Source organism: Protomyctophum parallelum, assembly GCF_964188405.1.
Source record: "Protomyctophum parallelum genome assembly, chromosome: 10".
In the NCBI taxonomy this organism is placed as follows: domain Eukaryota; kingdom Metazoa; phylum Chordata; class Actinopteri; order Myctophiformes; family Myctophidae; genus Protomyctophum; species Protomyctophum parallelum.
In genome coordinates, this window is record NC_139704.1 from 4,002,458 (window position 1) to 4,029,127 (window position 26,670).

A 26,670-nucleotide genomic window follows, 5' to 3' on the forward strand; every position below is an offset into this window, starting at 1 on the left:
GCACACGCGCATGATATATCGTCTCTTTCACTACCCACCTTGGAAAATAGCTCGGAAAATATTAACCTTTTCAATCACGTATATCACCTGCTCAAACCTATACAATACAATTATAGTGCTGTCTACATAACATGCTATAAGTCTGTGTCAAATGCTATCTAAGCCAACAGAAATGCTATCTAAGGGGTTAGGGTAAGTGCTATGGGCCATGATGGAGTCTGAAAAGGTGGGTTTTCAGGCTACGGCGGAAGATTGGGAGTGATGCTGCAATTCTGATCCTTTGGCCAATGGTTGTGGGCTTCGCATCCTCACCGTTTGGCACGGCCCTCTACCATAATCTCCAAATTTCGCGAAAAACGGTTCAGCCAGAACTGCTATTTTTGGTGGAAGAAAAAAAACTACAAAAACAATAAAGGACCAAGTTCTTTCAGGACTGCTTGGTCCTTTAATAATAATAATAATAATAATATTTGGAAAACAAATCTTTGAACATTTTTAACAACACAATAAATACATAATAATTTTAGATGAACTGCTACAAAACAGGCAAGAGTTTGTGTTTGTGAGTGTCATTGTATTTAAAAGACACTTAAGTTTAAAAGTGACATTTTATTTCAACGCTCCCAAATTACAGACACACGTGATCACTTTGACAGAAGCCCTAATGGTGTCCTTCCGCGACTAGAGGAAAAATATAATACAAATTTGCATTAAATTATTTGTCAGAACTTGTGTGACAGCCACGTGTGTGCCAAATCTAAATGCATGTAAAACTATATCAATATCGTGTGTATTTGCTGGGTTTAGTTAGCTCAGGTGTGTGTGTGTGTGTGTGTGTGTGTGTGTGTGTGTGTGTGTGTGTGTGTGTGTGGGGGGGGGGGGTACTATATCTCGTAAAGGCGGCAGGATATGTGTTGTAAAAAAAACCTAGCCTGTTCTATCTTCTTTTTTCCTTCGGTGGAGGCCATGATGGAAGCCTGAGTTCAGCTGGAGAGAGAGAGAGAGCGCGCGAGCGAGCGAGCGAGAGAGAGAGAGAGAGAGAGAGAGAGAGAGAGAGAGAGAGAGAGAGAGAGAGAGAGAGAGAGAGAGAGAGAGAGAGAGAGAGCGGAGAGCGGAGCAAGAGAACGGGAGAGAGAGAGACAAGAAAGGAAGATGATTCCCCGGGACGGAACTGTCAAAAGAATCCGTGCAGAGCTCTGATGATCGAAACATTATAGTTGCTTTTACATTCACGGTGGAGCCTGTCACTTTTCCCCGCACGCGTTTTTCGGGCCGGATCGACTGACGACCATGTTGATTCGCTAGGAGGAGAAAAGGGCTCTTTTCCCCCTCTGTGTGGAAGAAGCAAGAAGAAGCAGCAGGAGGAGGAGGAGGAGGAGGAGGGATAGCAGGGTTAGCTATTGACGCTAACGGCAGCGAAGCTAGCCACGGTGCTAGCCTGCCAGGCAGCTCTATTTAACTGGGTTAGCTTAGCCTAGCCTCGGCTAGCTTAGCTTCCCTCTCCGTGCAGACAGAGTGACTGGATCCGGGGCTGCTCTCCCTCTCCCCCCACCACCACCACCCCGCTCTGTGACTCAATCACAGCGGATAAGATTGGAGCCTTGACCCGCAGCGGACGGAGGACTAGGAGGAGGAGGAGGAAGAGGAGGTTTCTTCTCCCAACATACAGCCAGAGATAGAACTTTGCATGTGTGTTTTATTTTTCAAGTGGGGGTCCTCCTGGTGGTCCTGAGGCCGCTGCTGCTGCTGGGGGAGGAGGAGGAGGAGGGGGTCTCGAGCTCAAGCAAAAAAAAAAAAGAGAGCGACGGGATTTCATTTCAGCAGGACTCTGGGGGGGGGGGGGTGTGTGTGTGTGGGGGGAAGATTCAAGAAGGAGTACTGGCTAGCTTAGCCTGTACCACCACCGGTTGGGGCCTCGGTGGGCCCGGACCGGGCCTGCACGGCACGGATCATCACCACCAACCACCAAGGCCCGTTCTTTATATGATCCAACAAGAAGAAGCCATTCTAATCCTATTGACAAGCTACTGCTACTCTGCTACTAGCCCCCGCTGCTAGCTAGCGTAGCTAGCCGGGGGAGCCTGCACCAACACCACGGTGAACGGTGCAGCGGTTCGGTTCTTTACCCCCACAGCGGGGGGAAAACAAACATTCTATTGGGACTGTGAACCCATTTAAGAAATTACACACATATATATATATATATATAAATATATACTTTAATAATTTGAAACTGTTGAAGGACTCCTGCCCACACATCGCTTTTACAATGGCTGCGATTATAAAAGAAATGGTCAGCCGGAACAAAAGGAGATATCAGGAGGATGGCTTCGACTTGGACTTAACGTGTATCCTTTTTTTGCCCATTCTGTGGCTTGGCTTTTTTATTTTATTTATTGTGTCTGAATCCAGAGGATGTTCGTCGCATTTAGGGGTAATGTTGATGTTTGGATTTGGATTTGTAAAAAAAAAAGAAGAAAAGACCCGCAGAGGAAATGTCAAACGAGATACGGCTAGCACCAGTTAGCGCCGCTGCTGCACTCAGTCCTTTCATTTGCTTTGACTCGGTTAGGTTAGCTTCAGTTTGGCTGTGCTAGTTTGATTAGACAGCGCTGTGCTGCTTTCCAGCCCTAGCGTTGCTGTCAGCAAAGCGTGTTTGAAAGATGGTGGATCTGTCAAAACCAACCAAAAATAGAGAAAAGAACGGGGGCACGTAATGCATAGTACATGTCGCAATCATAATCTCTTTGTGCAGTTGTGAACCCCCTCTATTGACAACCACAAAGCTGGATTATTCTCAAACATGTTGTATTCTTTTTTTTTCTTTACATAAAACCGATAGACAAAGCTCGCAGGCTGTGATGTCAGTTAGATATGTCAGTCGCCCAGCCAGCTGTGACATTAAAAGGGGAAATATGCCCCCTCTACCTTTAGCGTTTGAGACACCCACACTCAGGGCTGATCAATCAGGACCCCAGCAATTCATTTCTGTGAATGCAGGTCGATTTTCAGCATTTATGTTAGACGCTCATCATTACTGTATCGTTTATAACATGGGTTTGGTGGTGATGTTGTAGGCAATTGATGTGTGAGTCAGATATAATATGCTGGTGACTAGTCTGACTAATAACGGCATGTTGAAGTAGCGGGCCCCATTTCTGTAAGCTCTGCTGCAAAACACCCCCTAAAAATATGCACAACCAGGATTTTTCCCTGTGTCCTTTATGCTCCCGCATAATAATGTGACCCTGTACTTTCTTTTGGATAGATTTCCAAAGTGTCTGCCTCACTGCCGGAGTGTAGTTTTCCTTCCCTTTAGGAACCCAATAATTGCCATAATACATATTGCATACTTGTGCAGCACTATTTTATCGGACCCAGCCAGTGACAGTTGTTGACCTGGTTGTGTTGACTGAATAGCCAGCCATGGTGGATATAAAAGTGGACATAAAGCTACAAATTGTTGGTTAGCCGGGTTTGATCAATGCTATGTAGACCAGTGGTTCTCAAACGTTTTTATACATTTCAAGCACCCCTACATTGGTATTTATAAGGCCATAACTCTGAGTGTATAATTGAACCAAATGGATGGACCCGTGGGGTCCCATCTGGTTACATTTGTACATTATCTGAGTTACACACCTGTAAATGGTCCATTTGGTTTCCTAAACCTAACTATCAATTTAGCTGGGGACCCTCTGGAACCCCCCCCAGACTCCCCAGACCCCACTTTTGAGAACCACAGATGTAGACCACTATATTAATGTAACGTTGAGAAGCTGGTTGATGGAATATTAGTACTGCATTGCTTTTCAGGTGAGTGATCAATTTGTGGTGTCTTATATCATGGCAAAACAAAATCAATACAGTGCAGTTTAACAGCTTGATTTTTTTGGAATTTGGCAAATGAACATTTAAGTAGGTCAAGTAAACATTTATCGGATTATTTTGTTTTGGTTAAGGTCTATTGCTGTACTAGCTTGTAATTCATTTGTGATAACTTAAAATAATGTAGTAGTGTGATCATAATCAGTCTCTGTTGGGTGGAAACTTCATATGATGCTACTGTGTGACACTAGTATGATCCAAGTAGGCCGCTAATTTTCAAAAGAACAAACGACTTAAAATATGGAGATTAACACATTCCCTGCCGTCTGCCATTGGGGGAGCTCTCCAAGTCTAATCCAGCGATTTACTGCCGATGACAGATGTATATTGTTCTTCGCCAATTTACGATTGGTTCAAGGTTACCAAGTAACCGATACAACTGGAAATGAAACGAATTTCGCTTGCCGTCTGATTTGATCAGATCCAGAAAAATGCTTTTTTCCCATATTGCATTTTTGGTCAAAACAAGTTTTATTCAACTTTCTACATCCATTTCACGCCTCAGGTCCCGGTGGACCTTTGGAATAAGGGTTTTGGAGAAAAAAAAACCTGAAGGAAAAAAATGATGAATTAATTAATACCTGGCAGTGAATGTGTAAAGATGTTTATTCCCGACAGCAACGATGTACTTTTTGTTGCACACTCAATGATTCATGATCTTTTCATGCGGTCAGATTTGTCACGGCCTCAGGGTTTGATATGTGGTTGAATCTGGTGTCATCATTGACGGCTGTCGCCAGCACTGTGGTGTGCCTCTGAGACAAGAAAGTAGAGGGGCTGTCGTTGCTGAGTAGGACTGCAAGATATGGCTTCAAATCAATATTGTAATTTTTTCAAACCTTTGCCTTGATTACGATTAACGAACAATTAGTACGGGAGAAAAAAAGGTAAAAAATAGCTCACAACAAGTCACTATGTGGCTATGCTCGCTATTTTTTGTTTTGTATTTCTTTTGCTTCTTCTAACGATTGGTTCTGATATTTTTGGTTAATGCCCAGCCCTATAGCCTCTGAGATGAGGCTGATGTTGCTGAGCCAGGGCCATCGCTGCTTAAAACTGATGCCATTCCAAGGACAGTTGGGGTGAAAGTTCCCTCTAGTTAAAAATCCAGCATATATATATTCTTTTATTTTATTCTTTACCATCCCTTTTATCATGTTCGGCACGGTGTCAAAAAACAATATGGGCCTACTGCAGTTATGTAATGCAGTATCACAGTTCTGGGAATTGCCCTTAAAATAGCGTACCAGTGATCTTGTATCAGCAGCAATGCCGTCCGAGTGCTTTCCCTCTCTCTCTCTCTCTCTCTCTCTTCACCCACCATCACTCCTTTTCTCTTCTACTCCCACTCTAATTCTCTTTCCCTCCCTTCCTTGCCCCTTTTCCCTAGCTCTCCTCCTTTCCTGCCTCTCCCCTCCCCTCTCCAACTCTCTCTTTCCCCTGTCTTGCTCTCAGTAGTAGATTCGGCGTATGCACAGAGCTGGAGCAGGACTGGGCTTTGGAGTAGAGAGAGGCATGCCTGAAACGGCAGTTTTTCTTTTCCTTTTTTTTCTCCCCCCCCCCCCCCCCCCCCCTTCCTCCCACCAACGCACCCCCCACCCTGCTCTCCTCGCAAGGAGCTTCCGTCGGGGTCCTGCGTGTGCGTTTCCTCCCAGCTGCAGAGAATAACCCCCCCCCCCCCCCCCATGCCCTGGCCCAGTCTCTCCTGGGAGCACTGGAGCTTTTTAAAAACACTTAGAAATAGTCTGGCTGGATTGGAATCACTTTACCGCTGGGTCTGAAGGGTTATAGTAGGGCTACTATACACAAAAGCACTTGCATTTGCGTCCTAATTAGGACTTTGGAGGCATTAATGGAAGTTATTACAATACAGTATGTATTGACATGCTTCCATTTTAAGAACTATGGGGAGGTAGGCAGGCCATATGCATTAAAGGAGTGCCATTGATTTGCTGGGTAGGCTCATTGAAAGCCACAAGGCCTGCTCTGTGTTCCTAAAACGTATATCTCATGATATACTGCATTTAGTACAGTATTTGAATCCATCTTTAAGGCAGTCAACCGTTTTTTTGTTTTTTCCCCGCATGAATTTAGTTCAACCACTTAAACCCCCACCATCCGTATTGTGTATTAAAAAAATCACTCGTGTGAAGTGAGGGCCACTCTTATACATCACATTCCAGCTAATCACAATTGGCGTCCTCAATTTTCTGTACTCACTTTTTTATCCTCAAAACCGTTGGTAGACACAGAGCTCAGCCAATCAAATGATCGCTATGCCTGGGCTACGCACATTGCTCAGCCACTCAGATCATCGCTATGGGGTACACACAAAGCTGGGCACAGGAGGGCCTAGCGACCCTCAAAAATAGCCGATGTACAACATTTACAAAATAGCTGATCTGTTGTGAGCTTGTAGATCTGCTAGTTTCAGCATGCAGCAACCAAACAAAAGTACCACTTAGTTCTACTGGATCGCTTCTCTACTAGTCCCTCCCTCACATTTAGTCTAGTTCTTATTGCTGACGAAATTGTCCATATATTTAGTCTTAGTCATCCTATTGTAGTTTTTATTGAGTTAGGTAGTCAATAATATTTTTTGTCATGGTCAACAAAAACAACGCTGCAGCAATCCCTGCGTTCATGAATAAAACTGCGTTCATGAATAAAACCCCTTTACCCGAAGATCTGGGATGCTCGCCTACGTGCGTGAATCTGCGCTAGGACGAAGCGAAACACGCACAATAATTGTATCAGTTTTGAAGTTATCGTGAAATTAGTGCTGGACGATTCTTGCTCAAATTTGAATCTTTCCTCCGCAATAATTGAGATCACAATTCTCACACGATTCTCATTTTTTTTCCTCACTAAGGTCGCCGGGAACGGAATTCGAACACATTGGCAATTGGCATTGCAGCCAATAATCAAAATGCTTTTTGCTGCAATAATCGTGACATGTGATTGCATTATCGTCCCCTGATCCCTAGTGTGCACTGTACACATGACATGGGCTAGTTTAAAATACTGCAGTGTCCGTTGTCTTTTGTCTCACTGTCACGTGTGTGTGTCATATATTTTGGACCATTAAAAAAAACAATAAGCCTCTGAAATAGTTCAGCTCAAAAGTGAAAGCGTCACATCAAATTAGAAATGTTCTGCCTATCTATTTCCGACATAGACACAGGAAAAAGTTTGGCCTTTTAGTCGGTGGTCAAAATGTTGAATCCCATAGCCTATGTCGACGAGCAGACTTCAGTTGCAGGTAGGCGTTAAAAGCTGAGTCGGGGAGACATGCATGCCAACTCAATTATGCTTTTCTCTGCAACATGACACTGAATTGGATATGGGTCTTTACGATTGCATGAATATCCTAGTTTAATTGGTTCTGACATTCACCCCCCCCACTATCCTTCAGTAGAATATGGAGCCATGTTTGCTGATGGGAGTCTTTAAAGAATGGCAGTGTGGTGTAGTTTATCGTGGAACCTGGTGTGTGTGTGAATATAGAACCATGCTCACTGATGGAATCTTTAACCACTTAAATCCTGTACACGCTGTCGACCGGAGTCCCCCAGAGTTGCATCCTTGGCTGCCCCCCCCCCCCCCCCTCTACAGAAATAGACTATTTTGCAAGCTCACAATGAGTCACGTTGCAATGTGATGGGGACTTGTAGAATTTTATTTAGATTGTGGCTACTTTTGCAGAATGCCCACCTATTATGATGTGACCAGAATAACGACACTAGGGTAAAATAATGTGGTTAAAGAATGACAATATGGTGTAGTTTGCAGTTGGAACCTGCCCGGTGTGTGTGTGTGTTATCTCACGTCTCTCGGCCATGCCCGAGTGCGGCAGCTGATTCCAGGCACCGTGAGCTTCCATCACACCTGTGTACACAAAAAACTATTACGGTGTGGATGGATATATGGTGTATGTAATTCTTGGTTAAAAAGCTTCCTCGGTTTTCTGGAGGTCGGGTCGGTGTCTTTTTTGCATTACATCGGTTTCAACGTTGCGCTCGATTCGGCTGAGAGCTCGGGAGGAAAGAGAGAGATAAGCCCAACATTTGCAATGATCTCAATATAACTTTGGGCTCTAAAAATACATGCAGGTCAGGCCGTAGAGCCTCTCCTAGTGCACCCACATGTGGGCCTGGCTCAAGCAGGAGCACTGTACTCCTGTCCCCTCTGCTCTGCCTGCCTCTCACAGTCAAGGCCATCTGTCACAGCAGACACGCACAAGCTGATCAGAGCCCTAGTTCCCATCTATCCTGGCTATATCCAGACTATACAATGACACCGCTTATGTTCACGCGACTGGTGCAAGAGTTAAACAAACTTAATTGATTCAGTCGATTATGAAACGCAATCGCTATTTCGCTAATATAATGGCGTGAAAAATGAACACGACAAATGCAAACGCGGCATACAAAAGAGATGGGATAATTACATTTACCTCCCGATATGTTTTTTTCAGGCCAATTTTGGAGAAAAAAAAGGGTTTTACATCCTTCCCTGCCACCTCTAAATGGCTCAGAGCGTTGCGGTTTTAGCCCTAATGTGGCCTCTTTAAGAAGTGAGTCCGACAAAATTGACGGACTTCCGGGAACACTGAAGCATTTCAGGGGTGCACCCTAGCTACATGGTCAGTGGTCACAACAGCTGAAACGGTCCAGCGCGGTCGCCAATTATTTTTTATTGAGCTATCTATTTCTTTTTCAGTATAAAAGTCCATTTTCGTCCAATGTCGTCCGTGGCATACTGTGACCATAAATGATGGTCGTCCAATGTGGTCCTTGGCAGGGAAGTATGGTGTCGGAGCATTCCACATTTTGGTGTCGGAGTAGTAGAAGAATGAGAGGTGCTTGATCAATTATTTTAGTAACTGATTGAATAATCGCTGTGTAAATAATCAATGTATATACGATGACCCGCTCTGTGTTGTTAACTAATACTGAGCAACTGAGCAATGGGATAATTATTCAGTGGCAGTCGTGCAGCTGCACGGTCACGTAAGTATGTCGATCTGTAAACTAATGTTTAATTTTAAGCAACTTAAAGGTATATTCAGTGATTTCACTCAAAAAACCTTAGGTTTCGTTTTTGGCTGTGGGACCCAGCCTTTCGTCCAATCAGGATAGAGAGTCAAAAACGAAACCTAAGGTTTTTTGACCCCACAGGGGTTAACTGGGGACAGGGAGGAACTCCTTATATGGCCAGCACACTCTATAGTAGGGAGGATTATCACAACAAAACAAAAAAATAAGTGATATTTGAATTAAGTGAAATCACTGAATATACCTTTAACCCATTCTGACCGGGCACCCATTTTGGTGTCAGCATCACGTCATGCTTTAGCTATTGAAAAATAGCAGATCTACAAGCTCATATCGCGCCACCGAGTGGCGCGATACGAGCTTGTAGGTCTGCTATTTTTAAAAAAATCGAAGAACGACTGACATTTTTTAGAATCTGATCTCAGGTCAGAATGGGTTCATCAGACCAGTGTGTGTCCGGCGGAAACCTCGTATGAATCTGATCTCAGGTCAGAATGGGTTAAAGGATTCCCCTTGTTTGACTGATTGCTTCATTGTTGTGGTTGTGATGCTTTTCGTAAGGTTCAGCCTTGGTGTCTGACTGTCCCTGCATGGCTGCAGGATGCTTGTAGTCACACGGTGGACGGGACAGTAACGATTAACCCATTCTGACCTGAGATCAGATTCATAACGAGGTTTCCGCCGGACACACACTGGTCTGATGAACCCATTCTGACCTGAGATCAGATTCTAAAAATGTCAGTCGTTCTTCGATTTTTCAAAAAATAGCAGACCTACAAGCTCGTATCGCGCCACTCGGTGGCGCGATATGAGCTTGTAGATCTGCTATTTTTCAATAGCTAAAGCATAACATGATGCTGACACCAAAATGGGTGCCCGGTCAGAATGGGTTAAGCACATTGACATCAGTAGCTAGCTGTACTACAGGTTCTACAAATGCCTTCTAAACCAGTAGTTCTAAAACGCTTTCGTGCCAAGGACCCCCAAAATCATATGTATTTGGCCGTGGAACCCCCCCCCCCCCCCCCCCCATCTGAAATTACTTTCTTCCTGGGACTCCAAGAAGAGAATCTGTTAATATTGATGGAATACTGGAATATTAAAACCCAAATGTACTTGTTGTTGTTGACATAAAACAGCTTCCCCTCCCGAACAAGAGTTACACAAGTTACATTGTCATTGTTTAATTCACCATTTTTAATAACTTTTGGTTTTCCTCAGACAGGATGATGCGTTTGGATGATGTAACTGGAAATCGATGAGTCACGCTGGTTTGCTAGGGCTTCTGGGAAACTGAGGCGCAAATGAATGTCGGTCTATGTCTCGTATCGTAATGGCTGTGTCCGTGTGCGATTAATTAATTTCCCAGTCAAACTGTTGGTAGTAAATAGTAAAGGGTGCATTTATATAGCACCTTTTATCCAAGGCGCTTTACATAGACGTGCGATACATTCACACACGCATTCATACACTGATGGCGGAGGAAACCACACAAGGCACCAACCTGCACATCGGCAGAAATTCAGGGTTCAGTGTCTTGCTCAAGGACACTTCGACACTAACTCCGGGGTAGCCCGGGATCGAACTGGAAACCGGATACCTCCTGAGCCATCAATTTAATTTGTAGTGTTTTGTATAGCATCTATTTTCAATGCACACAAGTTTTCCAATACTTTAACTGGAGTACAACTTTCACTTTTAATGGAGTATTAATATTTGACCGGGACTATCTGTACTTGGACTCAAGTACTGGGGCATGTGTTGTGCACTTTTGTCTTCCACTGGTCATATACACACCTTGTATGGCTCCTTGACCAACGGCTGAACAGATATCTATCCAAACATCATTGCTATGGGCTTTCCAGCAGAGCGACTGGAAGGAGTGTACAGAAACAACATAGATGATGTTGTACGGTAAGTCCCATCGCCTAGGCCCTGTCTAGGAAATGGCTGATCTACAGTACAAGCTCAACGTCACGGCGTGACCTGTTTTGAGCTTGTAGATTGGCTATTTCCATGATTTCTTTTCAGTTATTAAGTTCGGTTAAGTTATTAAACTATGTAAATGTATTTGTCATATCTGCCCTGTGCAACTTTTGTTCATGAAGCCTAAAAGCATTCATATGCTCTAAGTGTTAAACGACAGAAATGCAATTTGTTGCCGTCGGGCAGAAACCTCTTCATCTCTATACGTTTGCTGATCTACAGGCTCAAAATGTGTCGCTTCACGCCGTATTTCGAGCTTGCAGATCTACTTTTGATGCTCTTGTGTGACGCCGTGGTGATATGATCAAGTAGGTCGTTTAATTTATGGAAAAACAAAAAGTTAAATATATATGGTGATAAAGTGGTTTCTGCCCTACGGCAACACATTGGCAATGTGTGAAGTGCTGATTGTCAGCTCTGTGTGTCTTAAAATACAATGTTTTATGTTACTAGGCCCTGCATGTGGTCATGCTCTCACTCTGGCTGTGCTCTTCTCTTCCCCGCAGGTTTCTCGACTCAAAACATAAAAACCATTACAAAATCTACAACCTGTAAGTGTCCCAAAAACAAAACTAACAAACTCTTGTTACTAATGCATGAGGATACATACTAGTATGTCTTAGCTGTGTTTACCTAGTACAGAGCTTCAGCGTTTTTAAAATGTCAAGGATCCCCAGGTTTAGAATGTCAAGGATCCCCAGGTTTGGTATGCATTAGGGACCATGGACGAGCGCAACCGTACAGGTCCATTTGGTTTCGTAATACTGCAAGCAACAGTAGTTTATTATACACGGGGGCAGAGAGAGGGAGAACAATCAAGGAGAACAAAAATGCATGATAATATGCATATATGCATAATGAGCACAAGGTGTGACGGTGCACTTGTCGTGGCATTACAGCCAGTTGTGAAACACAGGCCGGACGTAACAGCAGAAAAGTAACAGAATGCAGTCGGCAGATGCTAATACTAAGATAGACTTCCCTCCCTGTTTGACTGTTAACTGCTTGTGTTCTTTCCCATTTCAGCTGCGCAGAAAGACACTATGATGCTGCCAAATTTAACTGCAGAGGTAGGCCATCCCATTTCTGCCACACTCACACTCACACACTTCAGCGATCTCATGTTCTGTCCTTGCCTGAAAGCCCGACTTGTACCAGGTCATTGAAGTCTGTCTCTCTGCTGCTGTCTCGCTGGGCGATACGACTTCAAATCAATACCACAATTTAACGTGTGCCCCTATAATAGGATTCATGAATGATTATTTAAAAAGATTAGATTGTAGATCAGCTATTTTTGCACACTATTACAAGTGTAATAGAGGGCTAAAGGGGTTAATTAAACACACAGATTTGTTCGCTTTACAAAAAAAATTATCAGAACTTTAGTGTCGATTCGTAGATATGACATTTAAAAAACCTTAAATAAATAAACTGTAATTGGTTCTAAATTAAACTTTTGATTTTCAGCTAATCGTCCTGCCCTACTGTTTTCTATTCTTTTTTTTATTTATTTTAATGTCAGTGTCAAGCATTACTTGAGCTTGTAGATCGGCTATTTTCAGCATGCAACCAAATGTAAAATTTGCCAGATTTACGCCATCGAGGCCTGCCAAAATACTTTTTTAGTCAACTAAATCGACTAAATCGACATGACTAAAACTAAATGGAATGTCATTCAACCCATTCTGACCGGGCACCCATTTTGGTGTCGGCATCATGTCGTGCTTTAGCTATTGAAAAATAGCAGATCTACAAGCTCATATCGCGCCACCGAGTGGCACGATACGAGCTTGTAAGGTCTGCTATTTTTGAAAAATCGAAGAACGACTGACATTTTTTAGAACCTGATCTCGGGTCAGAATGGGTTCGTCAGACCAGCGTGTGTCCAGTGGAAACCTCGTATGAATCTGATCTCAGGTCAGAATGGGTTAAAAAGACTAACGCCGCTCTCTCCACTCCCGCCCCCACGCACGTCGTCAGTTGCACAGTACCCATTCGAAGACCATAATCCACCTCAGCTGGAGCTGATCAAGCCGTTCTGTGAAGACCTGGACCAGTGGCTCAGCGAGGACGACAATCACGTGGCGGCGATCCACTGCAAGGCGGGGAAGGGCCGCACGGGGGTGATGATCTGCGCCTACCTCCTGCACCGCGGCAAGTTCCAGGAGCCACAGGAGGCGCTGGACTTTTACGGCGAAGTCAGGACAAGGGACAAGAAGGTCGGTTGGGGGTGGCCCTGCTTCTAGGCGTTAATTTTGTCGTAACTGTTTCCACGTTGAAAGATGTTCGTACGTTAAAAAAAAAAGCTGAAATGGCTCATCTACAAGCTTATATAACGTTGTAAGCTTGTAGAGCAGCTATTTCCGCTGTTTGTTTTTTTTAGTATACGATTAATGAATTATGTCAGTTGTTTCTTTGTGTTTTTCAGTTATTTGTCATATCTGCCCTGTGCATTTTTTATTACGGGGCAAACAGCTATTCTTTCTTAACCCATTCTGACCGGGCACCCATTTTGGTGTTGGCATCATGTTATGCTTTAGCTATTGAAAAATAGCAGATCTACAAGCTCATATCGCGCCACCGAGTGGCGCGATACGAGCTTGTAGGTCTGCTATTTTTGAAAAATCGAAGAGCGACTGACATTTCTAGAATCTGATCTCAGGTCAGAATGGGTTAATCAGACCAGTGTGTGTCCATGTGGAAACCTCGTATGAATCTGATCTCAGGTCAGAATGGGTTAAATGTAATTGTGTCGTGGTGGCGCAGTCTGTAGCGCTGTCGCCTGACAGCTAGAAGGTCCTGGATTCATACAAAATCATAGGATAAAAAAGGGTCATTGTTGACAGCCCTAGAGGTCCTGCCCAGGGCCACGAAAGACACTCTAGTTTGGGATGCGTTTAGGCCATGGACCCCAATGTGCAAATACAATCAAATGGACCCATTTGTACATTCAAAGATGCCAAAGCTAACACAGCATATTTGTAGCTTTGCATCTTTGTAGCCGAAGTTGAAACTAGCTCAACCTTTAGTAGCTTTGTAGCTGTAGCCTTGCAGCAGCTACAGACATTGGCTGTATCTTTGTATCTTCATGTCACTGGCTTCCATTGAAAATGTCAGATTTTTGTGTCTGCCCGTGTGAACGCAGCATCGGGCCCTTTTTCTACCGCGCGCGCGTGTGTGTGTGTGTGTGTCAGACGCAGACAATGTGTTAAGTGCTTTTTCGTGGCTGTGCTCGTGGTCCGCAGGGAGTGACGATCCCCAGCCAGCGTCGCTACGTCACCTACTACAGCTACCTGCTGAAGAACCAGCTGGAGTACAAACCCGTGGCCCTCCTTTTCCACAAGATGGTGTTCGAGACGCTCCCCATGTTCAGCGGAGGCACCTGCAGTGAGTCAACACCTTTCGCTCGTTATGCTTAATTACAATTTATGACCAAATCGTATAGAAACATTCACGGTCATTTTAGAAAAGATTGTGCGTGGATTTGTCTTTTATCTGTTTGATCCATCTGTTATCGTCTCTGTCGGGTCGAAACCTCATATGTTCACTTTTACTTTTCACGATTCAAATTCAAAAGTAGTAGACACGGCCTCGAAACTTTTCAAACGTGTGGATCTGTTACTTTTGATGCTTTTTTTGCGACAACGTAGTCGGGCGTAGTATGATCAAGTACCGCGTTAATTTACTGAAATAATAATAAAATATGCAGTGAGAGGTTTCTGCCTGACGGCAGCGATGTCCTTGTTTTGTGCTGCATTTATCAAGGTCCATCTTTGTCAGACCGGAGCATTAGAGCAATTATGTAATGCAACTTGTTAGACATAATTTAAAGCAGTTGTTTCCCAAACATTTTTCCGCTTGAGACCCAAAGGATACATTTGGCGTCTCCCCTGGACCCAAACTTCCTATTTAAAAACCACTGGGAAGAAGTAGGTCTAAGAGCACACATTAAATGTGGCATTTGTACTGTGAGCATGTACTGTAGATCGGCTATTTTCACTACTTACACGTTTTGTTTTAATTTATGGATCATTATATAAAAAAAAAAAACACTGTTTGGGAAACGGTGATTTAAAAGGCTAGTGTCTCGGTGTCTCTGAGCTGCTCAGAGACACCGAACTGTCTGCCAGTGATTGAATGTGATGGTCAATCAATGTTCTTCCTCTACTTCCAATCTCAGTTCTGTGCATGCGTGTGTATGCTTTCTATGTGGAGAATTGTTATTTGCTGGTTTTTTAAGACGAAACACATGTTCTCTGCTCAGACTTGACTTGGTGTCCTTCCACTCTTAACATAACACCCGGATGTCGTTGCTGCCGGCCTGTCGGGTGGAATCCTTGTATGTCCAAATTAAGCTTTAGGAAATGGGAGAAAAGAAGTTATCTTGGTCACAAGCTCTTTCAGTGGCTATGTTTACATGGACAGTTAAATCCCCTTTTCATTCAGAATAAAAGTTAAATCCTATTAAAAGTTCTCATGTAAACACCTACAAAAACTTAAATCGGAATGAAAATGGTCAATCTGATTTAAACTTAGATCTGATGTAACTAACCGTTTTATTCCATTTTTAAATCCTATTGAAACAATTGTGGACTCATGTAAACACTCATTCGGATTGAAGTTCATTCTGGTCTTTCTGTGCATGCTTGTTTCCATGTAATTGGTATGGCTATATTATGCTCTTGTTTTGCGATTAATTATATTAAGAAATTATATTAGAAACCTACAGGATACATAAAATATAAAGTAATACGGCATAAAAGTGTTTTTCTATTATTATTATTTTGTTTTTACTGAAATGTAGTGTAGTAAAAGTAAAACAATTGGAAAGTAAAGTAGAAATACCTCAAAATTGTACTTTAGTACTAAAGTAAATGTACTTTCCACCACTGGACGTAAACATATCCGCCCCCTATCCAGAAGCCTTCCCAGCCCCAAACCTGATGTTGAATGAAATAATGGGATTTAAAAGTATTGTCCATGTAAACACTCATTCGGAATGACCTTTCCCATGTAAACAAGCAGCAAAAAACATTACTTCTGAATTAATTAATTCTGAAGTTTTCATTCTGAATGAAAAAGCCCTCATGTAACCGCAGCCATTGTCAAGCTTTTTGTGTAATAGCAGAAATAGTAGATCTACAAGCTTGCTTGTGCAGAGCGGCTATTTTAGCTGTTTTTCCACAACACTCACATAGAATAATGTCCAGGGAACCTCTGTGTTCCAAATGGGACTCTTTACAGGTCTATAACTCGGAGAGTTGTACAAATGGAACCAAATGGATCCTTGTGGGTTCCATTTGTACAAAAACTTGGAATGTGGAGATACAAGGTTTCTGTCCTGGCTGCGTTCATCCGTCTCTTTCCCGTTTGAAAAGGCCCTATTCTGAGCTGGACATGTTCCCCCTCTCTACAGCAGGGCTTACCCGAACATATTCAGCTCCACAACCTAAAAGAAGCATTTGGTGTCACCCCGAGACCCACACTTTAATTTAAAATAATAACAATACATTGTGAATTAAGCTCTTAACCCGTTGAGACCTGTTTCTATATTTCTATCAGTGGTTCTCAAACCCTTTCATGTCGACAAGGACCCCAAATATTATATGTAATTGGCCGCGTAGTGATAGTAATATCACAGCCTGCATGTTGGTCTCGGCATTAGATTTTATTTCTGCAATATGCCGGCCCATATTTGCATACTGGGCCCTAAGTTGATTATAGCCTGGTTCCAGACGATTCTGGTTGGCTCGTCACCACTTCTGCCGTGAAGTGCAATATGCATGCAAAGGCAGATGAAGGCTGGCTAATGCGAGGCTAGGTCTTAAGGGTTAAGTCATATTTCAAAAATAGTGAAAATGGCTAAGCTGAGTTTGCACATGAGCTATTTTCACATGTGTGTGTATATAAAAATATGGCTAAAACTAAATGAAACTGTTCAAAAGACTAAAACCAAATCAAAGTGTGCTGTCCAGAGCATGTGAGCGCTTTTGTCCTGCTCGCCATTCGCTCGTGTTGATCCCCTCCCACGCCGCTCTCGGCTCGCTCAGTGCTCACCTTTCATTTGCGCATCGGGGCACTCCGCTCAGCTACGCTCGCTCAGCAGCTGTTTTCCTGAAATTGTCTAATTCGACACATTGTCAAAAGTGCCTGAAGTGCCTTCAGAGCATAAACATTTATGTGTTTTAAAAAGTGTTACCGGCGATTAAACATGTTCTTCTTTTTATAATCTAAACACTGACACATTTAAAAGCACGTTCACTAGCTTTCCCACTTTAACCAACAGGTGATCGACGTCATCATGATGGCTAACTGAAGCAGATGAATTAGGCATCGCAGGTGTAAACTTGACACTGTTAACCCATTCTGACCTGAGATCAGATTCATACGAGGTTTCCACTGGACACACACTGGTCTGATGAACCCATTCTGACCTGAGATCAGATTCTAGAAATGTCAGTCGCTCTTCGATTTTTCAAAAATAGCAGACCTACAAGCTCGTATCGCGCCACTCGGTGGCGCGATATGAGCTTGTAGATCTGCTATTTTTCAATAGCTAAAGCATAACATGATGCCGACACCAAAATGGGTGCCCGGTCAGAATGGGTTAAGTACTGGTTTACCATAGCCTCCACGTTATTAGTAACCGCGTCCACTTGGTTTTGCGAGGGCGAAGGTTCCTCCTCCTCCTCCGCCGTCATCATCTTTCTCCACTTCTCCTTCAACGTCAGGGAGGATGTTAAATGCGCGTTGATGAATGTTCCAGTTTTTCAGCACACTTTAATACTTTTGGTAAATGCGCTGTGTGTCTGCACACGCTAAATCCACACGTTTTAGGTTCTAAACACATGTGCCGTGTGCACTGAGCGGCCCTGAGCGGAGGACAGTTCTCGCTCCGGAAGCCATTCTGATCCATTTTAACCCATTCTGACCGGGCACCCATTTTGGTGTCGGCATCATGTTATGCTTTAGCTATTTAAAAATAGCAGATCTACAAGCTCATATCGCGCCACCGAGTGGCGCGATATGAGCTTGTAGGTCTGCTATTTTTGAAAAATCGAAGAACGACTGACATTTTTTTTTATCTGATCTCAGGTCAGAATGGGTTCATCAGACCAGTGTGTGTCCGGCGGAAACCTCGTATGAATCTGATCTCAGGTCAGAATGGGTTAAAATGCATTCAGCGCTCAATTCAAAATCAAGCCGCTCCGCGCCGCGCTCCGCGCCGCTCACGCTCCGCTCACATGCTCTGGTGCTGTCAAAATCAGCACTGGTGTAGATTAGAATCTGTACGTCCATATATTCTGTAGAATGTGTGTATTGTGCTGTGCTTCGTGGTCCCTGCCAGGCCAGGCCAGTCGGTGCTTGTGTTTAAATTGTGTGTTGTTTCTCTCTCTCTAAAGGGGACAGTACCTTTAAAAACAGGAGTGAGCCGACCCCTCAGGGCTTCAAGAAAGGGAATTGGCATTGGGGTAAATGAGTCCTTTCATTTTGATCAATTTGTTTTTGTTCGCTGTTCATTTCATCATTTTTGCCTGTTCATTTGATTTTGATAGTTTGTTGTACGCCTTATCACACATTCTGGGTTTTGGAGATCGTCTATTTCCGGTGTGTCACGACACGTTATTATCGTAAATTAGCCGATCTCCAAACTCACGACGCATCGTCGTCGCGTTGCGGCAGGATCGGAGATTCTTTGCAGATCTTGCTTTTTGTTTCGCCGCGCGTCGTTAGCTGCCCCATTGTGCAGTTTTAACGTATGAATGTGTTTCGAGTTAAGGAAAGTTGCCCGCAGACAAGATAAGGGATCAATAATTAATTCTAATGTCAACAACATCCCAGGTTTAAAGGTGTAAAGGAGTGAGTGAGAATGGTTTCTTTGTGCGAGCTCCATCATTAAGTTGGAAAGAAGAATGGGGGGCACAGAGAGAGGGAGGGGAGGGCAAGGTGGAAAAAAACGATAATTCAACAAATCATAGATACCGACACATTGTCTACATCCCCTAAAGACATCCCCTTTGTCTTTATCAGAATAGGGTTTCTTTGTTTCTGGGTCTCTTTGGGTGTTATTTTTTTCTGTTACTCAGTTTCTCTTCCTTAATTCTGAGAGAACTATTTTTTGTGTGTGTGTGTGTACTTCATGGTGGTTTTTCTTTTTGCTTCGTGCTGTTAAACTCATGACACTAACACTGTGGTATCCTGTCTGGCCTCTCTGGTTCACCCTCCTCCTCCCACTTCTCCTTTTCTCTTTTTTTTTCTCTCTTTCTTTCTTTGAACGTTTCCTCTCCTTCTGTCCCTCCAACAATCTCTATAACTACGCTGCTCTTCCAAAACTCCGCTCCCCCCCCCCCCCCCCCCCCCCCCCGTGTGTGCGTCGTCGTCACTGACCGCGTCTTGCAGACCCTCAGTTCGTGGTGTACCAGCTGAAAGTGAAGATCCACACGTCCAACCCGGCTCACACGCGACGCGAGGACAAGCACATGTTCTTCGAGTTCCCCCAGCCGCTGCCGGTGTGCGGAGACATCAAGGTGGAGTTCTTCCACAAGCTGAACAAGATGATGAAGAAGGTCAGTCAGTGTGGCGTGTGTGTGTGTGTGTGTGCGTGTTGCACGTTGGGGACGCTTCGGGTCTAGGGCTGTCACGATTTACACATTTAACCCATTCTGACCTGAGATCAGATTCATACGAGGTTTCCACTGGACACACACTGATCTGATTAACCCATTCTGACCTGAGATCAGATTCTAAAAAATGTCAGTCGTTCTTCGATTTTTCGAAAATAGCAGACCTACAAGCTCGTAGCGCGCCACTCGGTGGCGCGATATGAGCTTGTAGATCTGCTATTTTTCAATAGCTAAAGCATAACATGATGCCAACACCAAAATGGGTGCCCGTTCAGAATGGGTTAAGTTGACGATTAATTGTCACACAAATAATTGCGATTAACAATTTTTTCATTGAACATTGGAACGTTAGTTTGCCTTTTAGGCTTCGTAATCACTTTTTTCTTTGCATTTCTTCTTTCAAAAAATTTCCAGAATAGCAGAAATAGTTTTGTCTACAAGCTTACAACATGTCACGACATGTAAGCTTATAGATCTGTTATTTTTGAAAAATGATTGAAAACATATTAACATAGCATTTTTCAACATGAAAACGATTGGCGTTTATGCAAAAATGATTGAGATTATCTAAAATAATTACGATTAGGTCGATTATTTAATAATTGTGACAGGCCTACACGGGTCATGAAATGTTTATTGCTGATTGATCGGACAAATTGTGCATTTATATAGCACTTCTATCCATTGCGCTTTACATCGACGGTGGCGGAGGAAACCATGCGAGGCACCAACCTGCTCATCGGGAGCAATTGGGTTTAGTGTCTTGCTCAAGGACACTTCGACGCTGACTCTGGGGGGGAGCCCAGGACCCTGAGATACGTGAGCAAGCATGGGTCCTTCAGCACGTTTTCAGTAGAGGGAGCGCTGTGATTGGCCAGTCGCTGTGATTGACAGCCTAAACCTAACTGAACCTAGCCTCAGTCAAACTATACCTATCCATAACGATCAGTCAAACTAAACGCAGTGGCTGGGGGGCGTTTCCAAGATCCCGGAAGAACGACGGAATCCGCTGAAGATCCCCCTCCTCGCCTGAGATGCGCTGTTATTACTTGACAATTAGACATATGAAGAACCCCTCTAGTGCAGTACCTAAAGAGTAAGACACGATGCAATACTGCACTGAGTGACATAGTGAAGACCCCGTGCGGTACATGCTGCTACCACAGGAAGAGGCTGGGGGACGTGATCTAGGCCTGTGGTTCTCAATCTGGGGGTCGCCAAATTACTTGGAGGTGTTGCCCCCCGTAAGCGTCCATTTGGTTTCATTTGTACACACAGACTTCAAGGGGTCCATTTGGAACCCCCTATAGGAATCGTTAACGGGAGCCGTTAAGCAATCAAAATTGACTGCCAGAGTTAAATCATTGTCCATAGATGCCCTTGCCAGCCATTCAGAGTGTTTTCTTTTACTAACCTTTGAAACGTCATAGATTGTTTTTTATTCACAACGAGCCACCTGCCGATGGCTTTGAAAGACACAGTCTTGGGGGTGTGTGTGTGTGTGTGTGTGTGTGTGTGTGTGTAGGCGGCTCCTTTTTTTACACGGTTTCACAAATCGCACATTAGGACTTGGCCATACAAAATGTTTCGTTTGTCGTTCTGAATGAAAATGAAGGCCCGGCCATAACTCTGCCCTACTGGGTAGATTGTCTTGTTTCCAGGATACCTACTGGGAACAGTTAGGGGACAAGTCCATTTATAAAACGTGTACCCCTGGAGAAAAATAAGGGGAGGGTTATGCCTTTCTGATCTCAGTCCATCAAGGGAAGGTCAGCTAATTTCAATGAGACAATGACGGTCGTTAACAAGCAATTAACACAAAGCAGTGTGAGCGTCCCTCACAGACGGAGAGAGAGAGAGTCAATTCAGCATCTCAACGGTGGTGATTGACCATCTTTTTTTCTTTTTTATCACTTAGGGAAGGTCATTGATTTTTTTTTCCCCCCCAGTCAGATGAAGGTTCATGGCATTTTATACCAGGGCACATACATTTTCTCCAGGGGTACACTTTATGAAAACCATACTTTTGTGCCCCGAAAACCCGAAAAGGTGTCATTATGCGTTTGAATGTCCTCAAAGTCACAGAAGCTCTGAACTGAGCATATTTATTGGACCTTTGTTCCACAATATCGGCCACTTTCTTCGATTTTCGAGTGCCCGTTTTGACTAGCCTGTTTTTCTTTCATAAATAAACACGGGCATAGGAATGTCGGAACAAACTAGATACCCGATTAAAGTTCACTTTGAGCTTCATCCAACACATGCACTTACGTTCCTGTCGGCTTTAACCTTAGGCCGCTAGGCGCAGTTGAAATAAATCTTTTTGTTTTACGTTTCCGAGACTCGAAAACGTCGGGTCGACTATAGTAGGCTATAGGCTCGGATCCGGGGCAGAATTTGAGAACTCTTAATGCATCTTCTTCTTCTTCTTGGGCCTCTCTCTCCAGGACAAGATGTTCCACTTCTGGGTGAACACCTTCTTCATCCCCGGACCAGAGGAGAGCGGGGAGAAGGTGGAGAACGGGACGGTGGTGAACGACGTGGTGGATGGCCTGGCCAGCCCCCAGGCCGGTGGCGGGCCGGGTGGGGGAGGAGGCCAGGCGGCTCAGATCCAGGGCTCGGCCGCCGCGGTGGTCCCGGCCCAGGCCCAGAGCCAGGGCCAGGGCCAGGGTCAGGGTCCGGGTCAGCTCCAGGGGGTCCAGAGCCAGCCACAGAGCTCGGAGCGCAGGGACAGTGACAGGGACTACCTCATCCTGGCGCTCACCAAGAACGACCTGGACAAAGCCAACAAAGACAAAGCTAACCGCTACTTCTCACCAAACTTCAAGGTAGGGGCGGTGAGGACGCTTTTTAAAATCAAATCAAATTAACATTTGTAATTGGAATGCTGTTTGGTCTTTTTAACCCATTCTGACCTGAGATCAGATTCATACAAGGTTTCCGCCGGACACACACTGGTCTGATGAACCCATTCTGACCTGAGATCAGATTCTAAAAAATGTCAGTCGTGCTTCGATTTTTCAAAAATAGCAGACCTACAAGCTCGTATCGCGCCACTCGGTGGCGCGATATGAGCTTGTAGATCTGCTATTTTTAAATAGCTAAAGCATAACATGATTCTAACACCAAAATGGGTGCCCGGTCAGAATGGGTTAATGAAAACTTATATGATAAATAACTTGCAAAGAATTTACTGACATATTTAATAATTTAAATAGCTAGAAATAGCGTCACAAAGTGACGCATTGTAAGCTTGTAGATGCTTTTTAATTTGTTTACTATTACGCGAAACAATTGTGAATATCTCAAATAATTGTGAAAAAGCACTTATGTAATTATTGTTAAAGTCCTATCATATCATGTCATTATATATGTAGTCATATCATGTGTCATTATACTGTAGGTGGTAGTGATTTTTCACTTAAAAGAAACATTCAGAAATAATGAAAATAGCACACCACACTGTGTGCTTGTAGATCTTATATTTTTCACAAGTTTGGCATGCATACTTTGGCACCAAGTGGTTAATCTATTAGTCCATATATAAAGTAAAACTAATTAAATATCTTTTTTTTTGCATGGCGCTAGAGCGAGACCAGCCGTTTATTTATTTATTTTTTGCCGTGGCGCTAGGAAACTATTTCTAATGATAGCATAATTGCTAAGAAGTAGTTGCAGATCCACTTCAAAGTCAGTGTAGACGGCTCTAGATAGTTTTTGTTGTGATCTGTGTGAAGCCATAATTATAAGATATATCATTTTAATGACTAAAAGAGACAATCTAATTTTAATGGCTAAAAGAGACAATCTACAAGCTCCCAACACGTCATGCTGTGTCACACTGTGAGCTTATAGATCTACCGTTTTTGCTATTCGGTACAACAAATCTACATAGAGTTAACTGTACTCTTACAGAGTTAAAAGTAGATTTAATGGAGGATTTTACGGTGTAAAATGACTTAGTCTTTTGTTTTTTTGTCTTTGCGGTCTGTCCAGGTGAAGTTGTATTTCACGAAAACCGCGGAGGAGCCTTCAAATTCGGAGGCCAGCACTTCGACGTCGGTCACCCCGGACGTTAGCGACAATGAGCCGGACCATTATCGATATTCCGACACCACAGACTCTGACCCGGAAAATGAACCTTTCGACGACGAGCAGCACACGCAGATCACCAAAGTGTGAACTCTTTTTAAAACGGGGAAAGAAAGAAAAAAAAAAGAAAGAAAAATATAAACCAGAAAGAGAGAAACGGAGAGAGAAAGGAGAGAGAAAAAATACAAGGAGAAAACTTGAATATGAACTCAAAAAAGAAGAACCTTTTGTCCCTTCCTCCCCCCCCCCCCCCCCCCCCCCCAGACGGCAATAGAATATCATCATGTCAGATGCCAATTTTAGGGAAAAAAGAAAAAAAAGAAAAAAAAAGAGAGATGAATATCCTTGACCAATATATTGTTTTTATTATTCGTTTCTTCGGCACAGCCGTGTAACCATGTGCGAGGTATCGACACTGTTGCCCCGTGGGAAAAGGTGCTGTAGCTCTTTAAAAAAACAAAAAATATAAAAAAGAAGTAAAAAAAATAAAAATAAAAAAGTGTTTATATATATACATACATATATGTTGTATATACACATATATACATGCATATATAAAGAAACTTTTTTTTTTGTGTCAAAGACAATGGAAAGATTTTACCACAATCAGGAGACGGGGGAGTTAGTTGAGACGCATGGGAGAAGTTTAGAATGATATGAAACTAGGACTATGCTGCTCCTTCTCCTGTTAAAAGCAGGAGCTAGTTGACGCATGGGAGAAGTTTAGAATGATATGAAACTAGGACTATGCTGCTCCTTCTCCTGTTAAAAGCAGGAGCTAGTTGACGTGTGGGAGAAGTTTAGAATGATATGAAACTAGGACTATGCTGCTCCTTCTCCTGTTAAAAAGCAGGAGCTAGTTGACGTGTGGGAGAAGTTTAGAATGATATGAAACTAGGACTATGCTGCTCCTTCTCCTGTTAAACCAAGGCCAGTGCGGTGCTGCAGTCACTTTGTTTCTCCCCCTCCACCTCCTCCCCCAGCTACTTTATCCTGTCCTCTACTCCCCTCTCATCCCCTGCCTCCCTTCAGAGCCCGTCCCCCCGCGCGTCTCAGTCTGGGCCACAGGAACCACCTAACTCCCCATTTTTATTTTTGAACCAATGAAAAGTATTTAAAAAAGTGCTTCGGACAAAAGCTCTTAACTCCATTGGACCCTCAAAACTGTCTGCTAAAGCAGCTAACTTCAGAAAAATGAACATTTTTAGGATTTAGGTGGAAACCTTTTTGTGTCGAGGACACCCCAAACTATTCTGTATTTGGCCGTGGACCACCCAATCTGAAAATGTTTTGTGTCCAGGGACCTCCCCCAGAAGAGAAGATGTTAATTTCTTTTTTTCAAAAACCCTTTCTATATTCTTTAAAAAAAATAGCAGATGTGCAAATCACAGCGTGGGCAAGTGATGTGCTGTGAGCTTGTACATCTTTGAATATCCAATATATAAATGGATAGTGGTTCAAATTAATGTGATGTTATAATAATTACTTTTGCTGGGGAACCCCCCCACGGACCCCCTGTGCGTCCCCCCCGGACACCACTTTCAGAAGTGCTGCGTTATTGGCACTTATGCAGCCGATCGTATGCCCCGATATTCTTTTATTTTATATATTTTTTAGCACTTTTCAACCTGTCGTCCAAGTATTTGGGGGCATGTTCTTGTTGGTGAGAGAGTTTTTAAAAGGTTTTCAAAAGAAATGTAAAAAATGTGTCTATCTTCATCGTCTATTTTTAGAACATTTTGAATATAGCGCTTACGTGTTTCAATGAAATAAATTTCAAGCTGAATGTTAATCAACATTGACTGTCACCGTTGAACTCCGGCGCTGTCGCTTCCCTCGCCCGCCACAATCACGGGGGGCTTTTATTTAGAAAACCCCCAAATTCACCCCAAATGAACCGGAAGCAAAATGGCCTATAGCTAATGTGGCGGTCGTAACTTGAAAATCATTAGAAGCGTTAATGTGACCGCGAGGTAGCGACGATTATTTTTAATGAGCCACTAACATGGACGTTCTGTTCAAACACCTCGATCTGAGCCTCAATTCCTATGGAGCGGCCATCTTGTTCAGGGCAACGGGGTCTGTTTAACGTTAGCTATAGCAACCTGATGCTAACGTCTGTTGCATTGTGAACGCAATCTATCTATCATAAGCTACTGTAAAGACCATATAGGACGTAATTATACGTCTTTGGCAGGGAAGCGTTGGATTTGATAGGACGTAAATATACGTCTTTGGCAGTGTTTTTCTTTTTTTTTTCTTGTCAAATTATAAAATTTCAGCACTTTCTTTTGGACAAAAAAAATATCGGTGATCGGTTGTTCTAGGACAGTGGTTCTGAAAGTGGTCCAGGGACCCTCAGCGTTCCAAATGGACCCCTTACAGGTCTGTTGAGAGTGGATTCCAAATGGACCCTTACAGGTCTGTTGACTCTTGAGAGGGGATTCCAAATGGACCCTTAACAGGTCTGTTGACTCTGAGAGGGGATTCCAAATGGACCCTTTACATGTCTGTGAACTCGGAGAGTGTACAACGTGGAACCAAGGGGGACGTTCCGTCTTTTGTGTACACTACACACTCAGGCGGTCCTTGAAATTAAAACGAAATTGGGATTCGCGTCGGGGACTCCAAAAACATTCTTGGCAATCGGTCGGGCTCTATAACCTCCAACCCTCTTTCCCCCCCCCCCCCCTCCCCCCCCCCCCTCTCTTTACTGTGAATGCTTCTTGTGCTCTTTGCAAGCTGTCCCACGTGACTTTCGGCCTTTTGTGCAGTGGAGACTGCATGCGGGCAGTGTGTGTGTGGTGGGGGGGGGGGGGGGAGGGGGGGTTGGGGTTAGTGGGGAGGGAGGGAGGGAAGGGGGGGGGGGGGGGGGTCGGGGGGGGTCCTGAAGAGGCTGTGATGATGTCTAATAAAAGCATTGCCATTCCTTTCTCCCCCCCCCCCCCACTGTGTGTATACGTTTTAAATTATGCAGAACAAGGCATCCCATGTAATTGTCAATGTTTTTTTTTTTTTTCTTT

At 43.7% G+C, this 26,670-nt stretch overlaps 1 protein-coding gene across 5 annotated transcripts; it reads left to right on the plus strand.

The window, feature by feature from the left end:
* The first annotated feature begins 1,070 nt into the window (after nucleotides 1–1,070).
* ptena (phosphatase and tensin homolog A) lies at nucleotides 1,071–26,454 on the plus strand. 5 transcript variants are annotated; one of them, XM_083774148.1, is made up of 11 exons: nucleotides 1,073–2,348; nucleotides 10,775–10,859; nucleotides 11,438–11,482; nucleotides 11,958–12,001; nucleotides 12,912–13,150; nucleotides 14,177–14,318; nucleotides 18,335–18,403; nucleotides 19,332–19,498; nucleotides 22,003–22,392; nucleotides 23,552–26,068; nucleotides 26,113–26,454. In XM_083774148.1, the coding sequence occupies exons 1-10, from the start codon at nucleotides 2,270–2,272 to the stop codon at nucleotides 23,735–23,737; spliced, it is 1,446 nt and encodes a 481-aa protein (XP_083630274.1). In that variant the 5' UTR covers nucleotides 1,073–2,269; the 3' UTR covers nucleotides 23,738–26,068; nucleotides 26,113–26,454. The 5 variants fall into 5 exon arrangements, with proteins under 5 accessions (XP_083630277.1, XP_083630274.1, XP_083630275.1 ...); XM_083774150.1 differs by having other exon boundaries at nucleotides 1,074–2,348; nucleotides 22,003–22,383; XM_083774151.1 differs by lacking the exon at nucleotides 18,335–18,403 and having other exon boundaries at nucleotides 1,071–2,348.
* The last annotated feature ends 216 nt before the right edge of the window (nucleotides 26,455–26,670 follow it).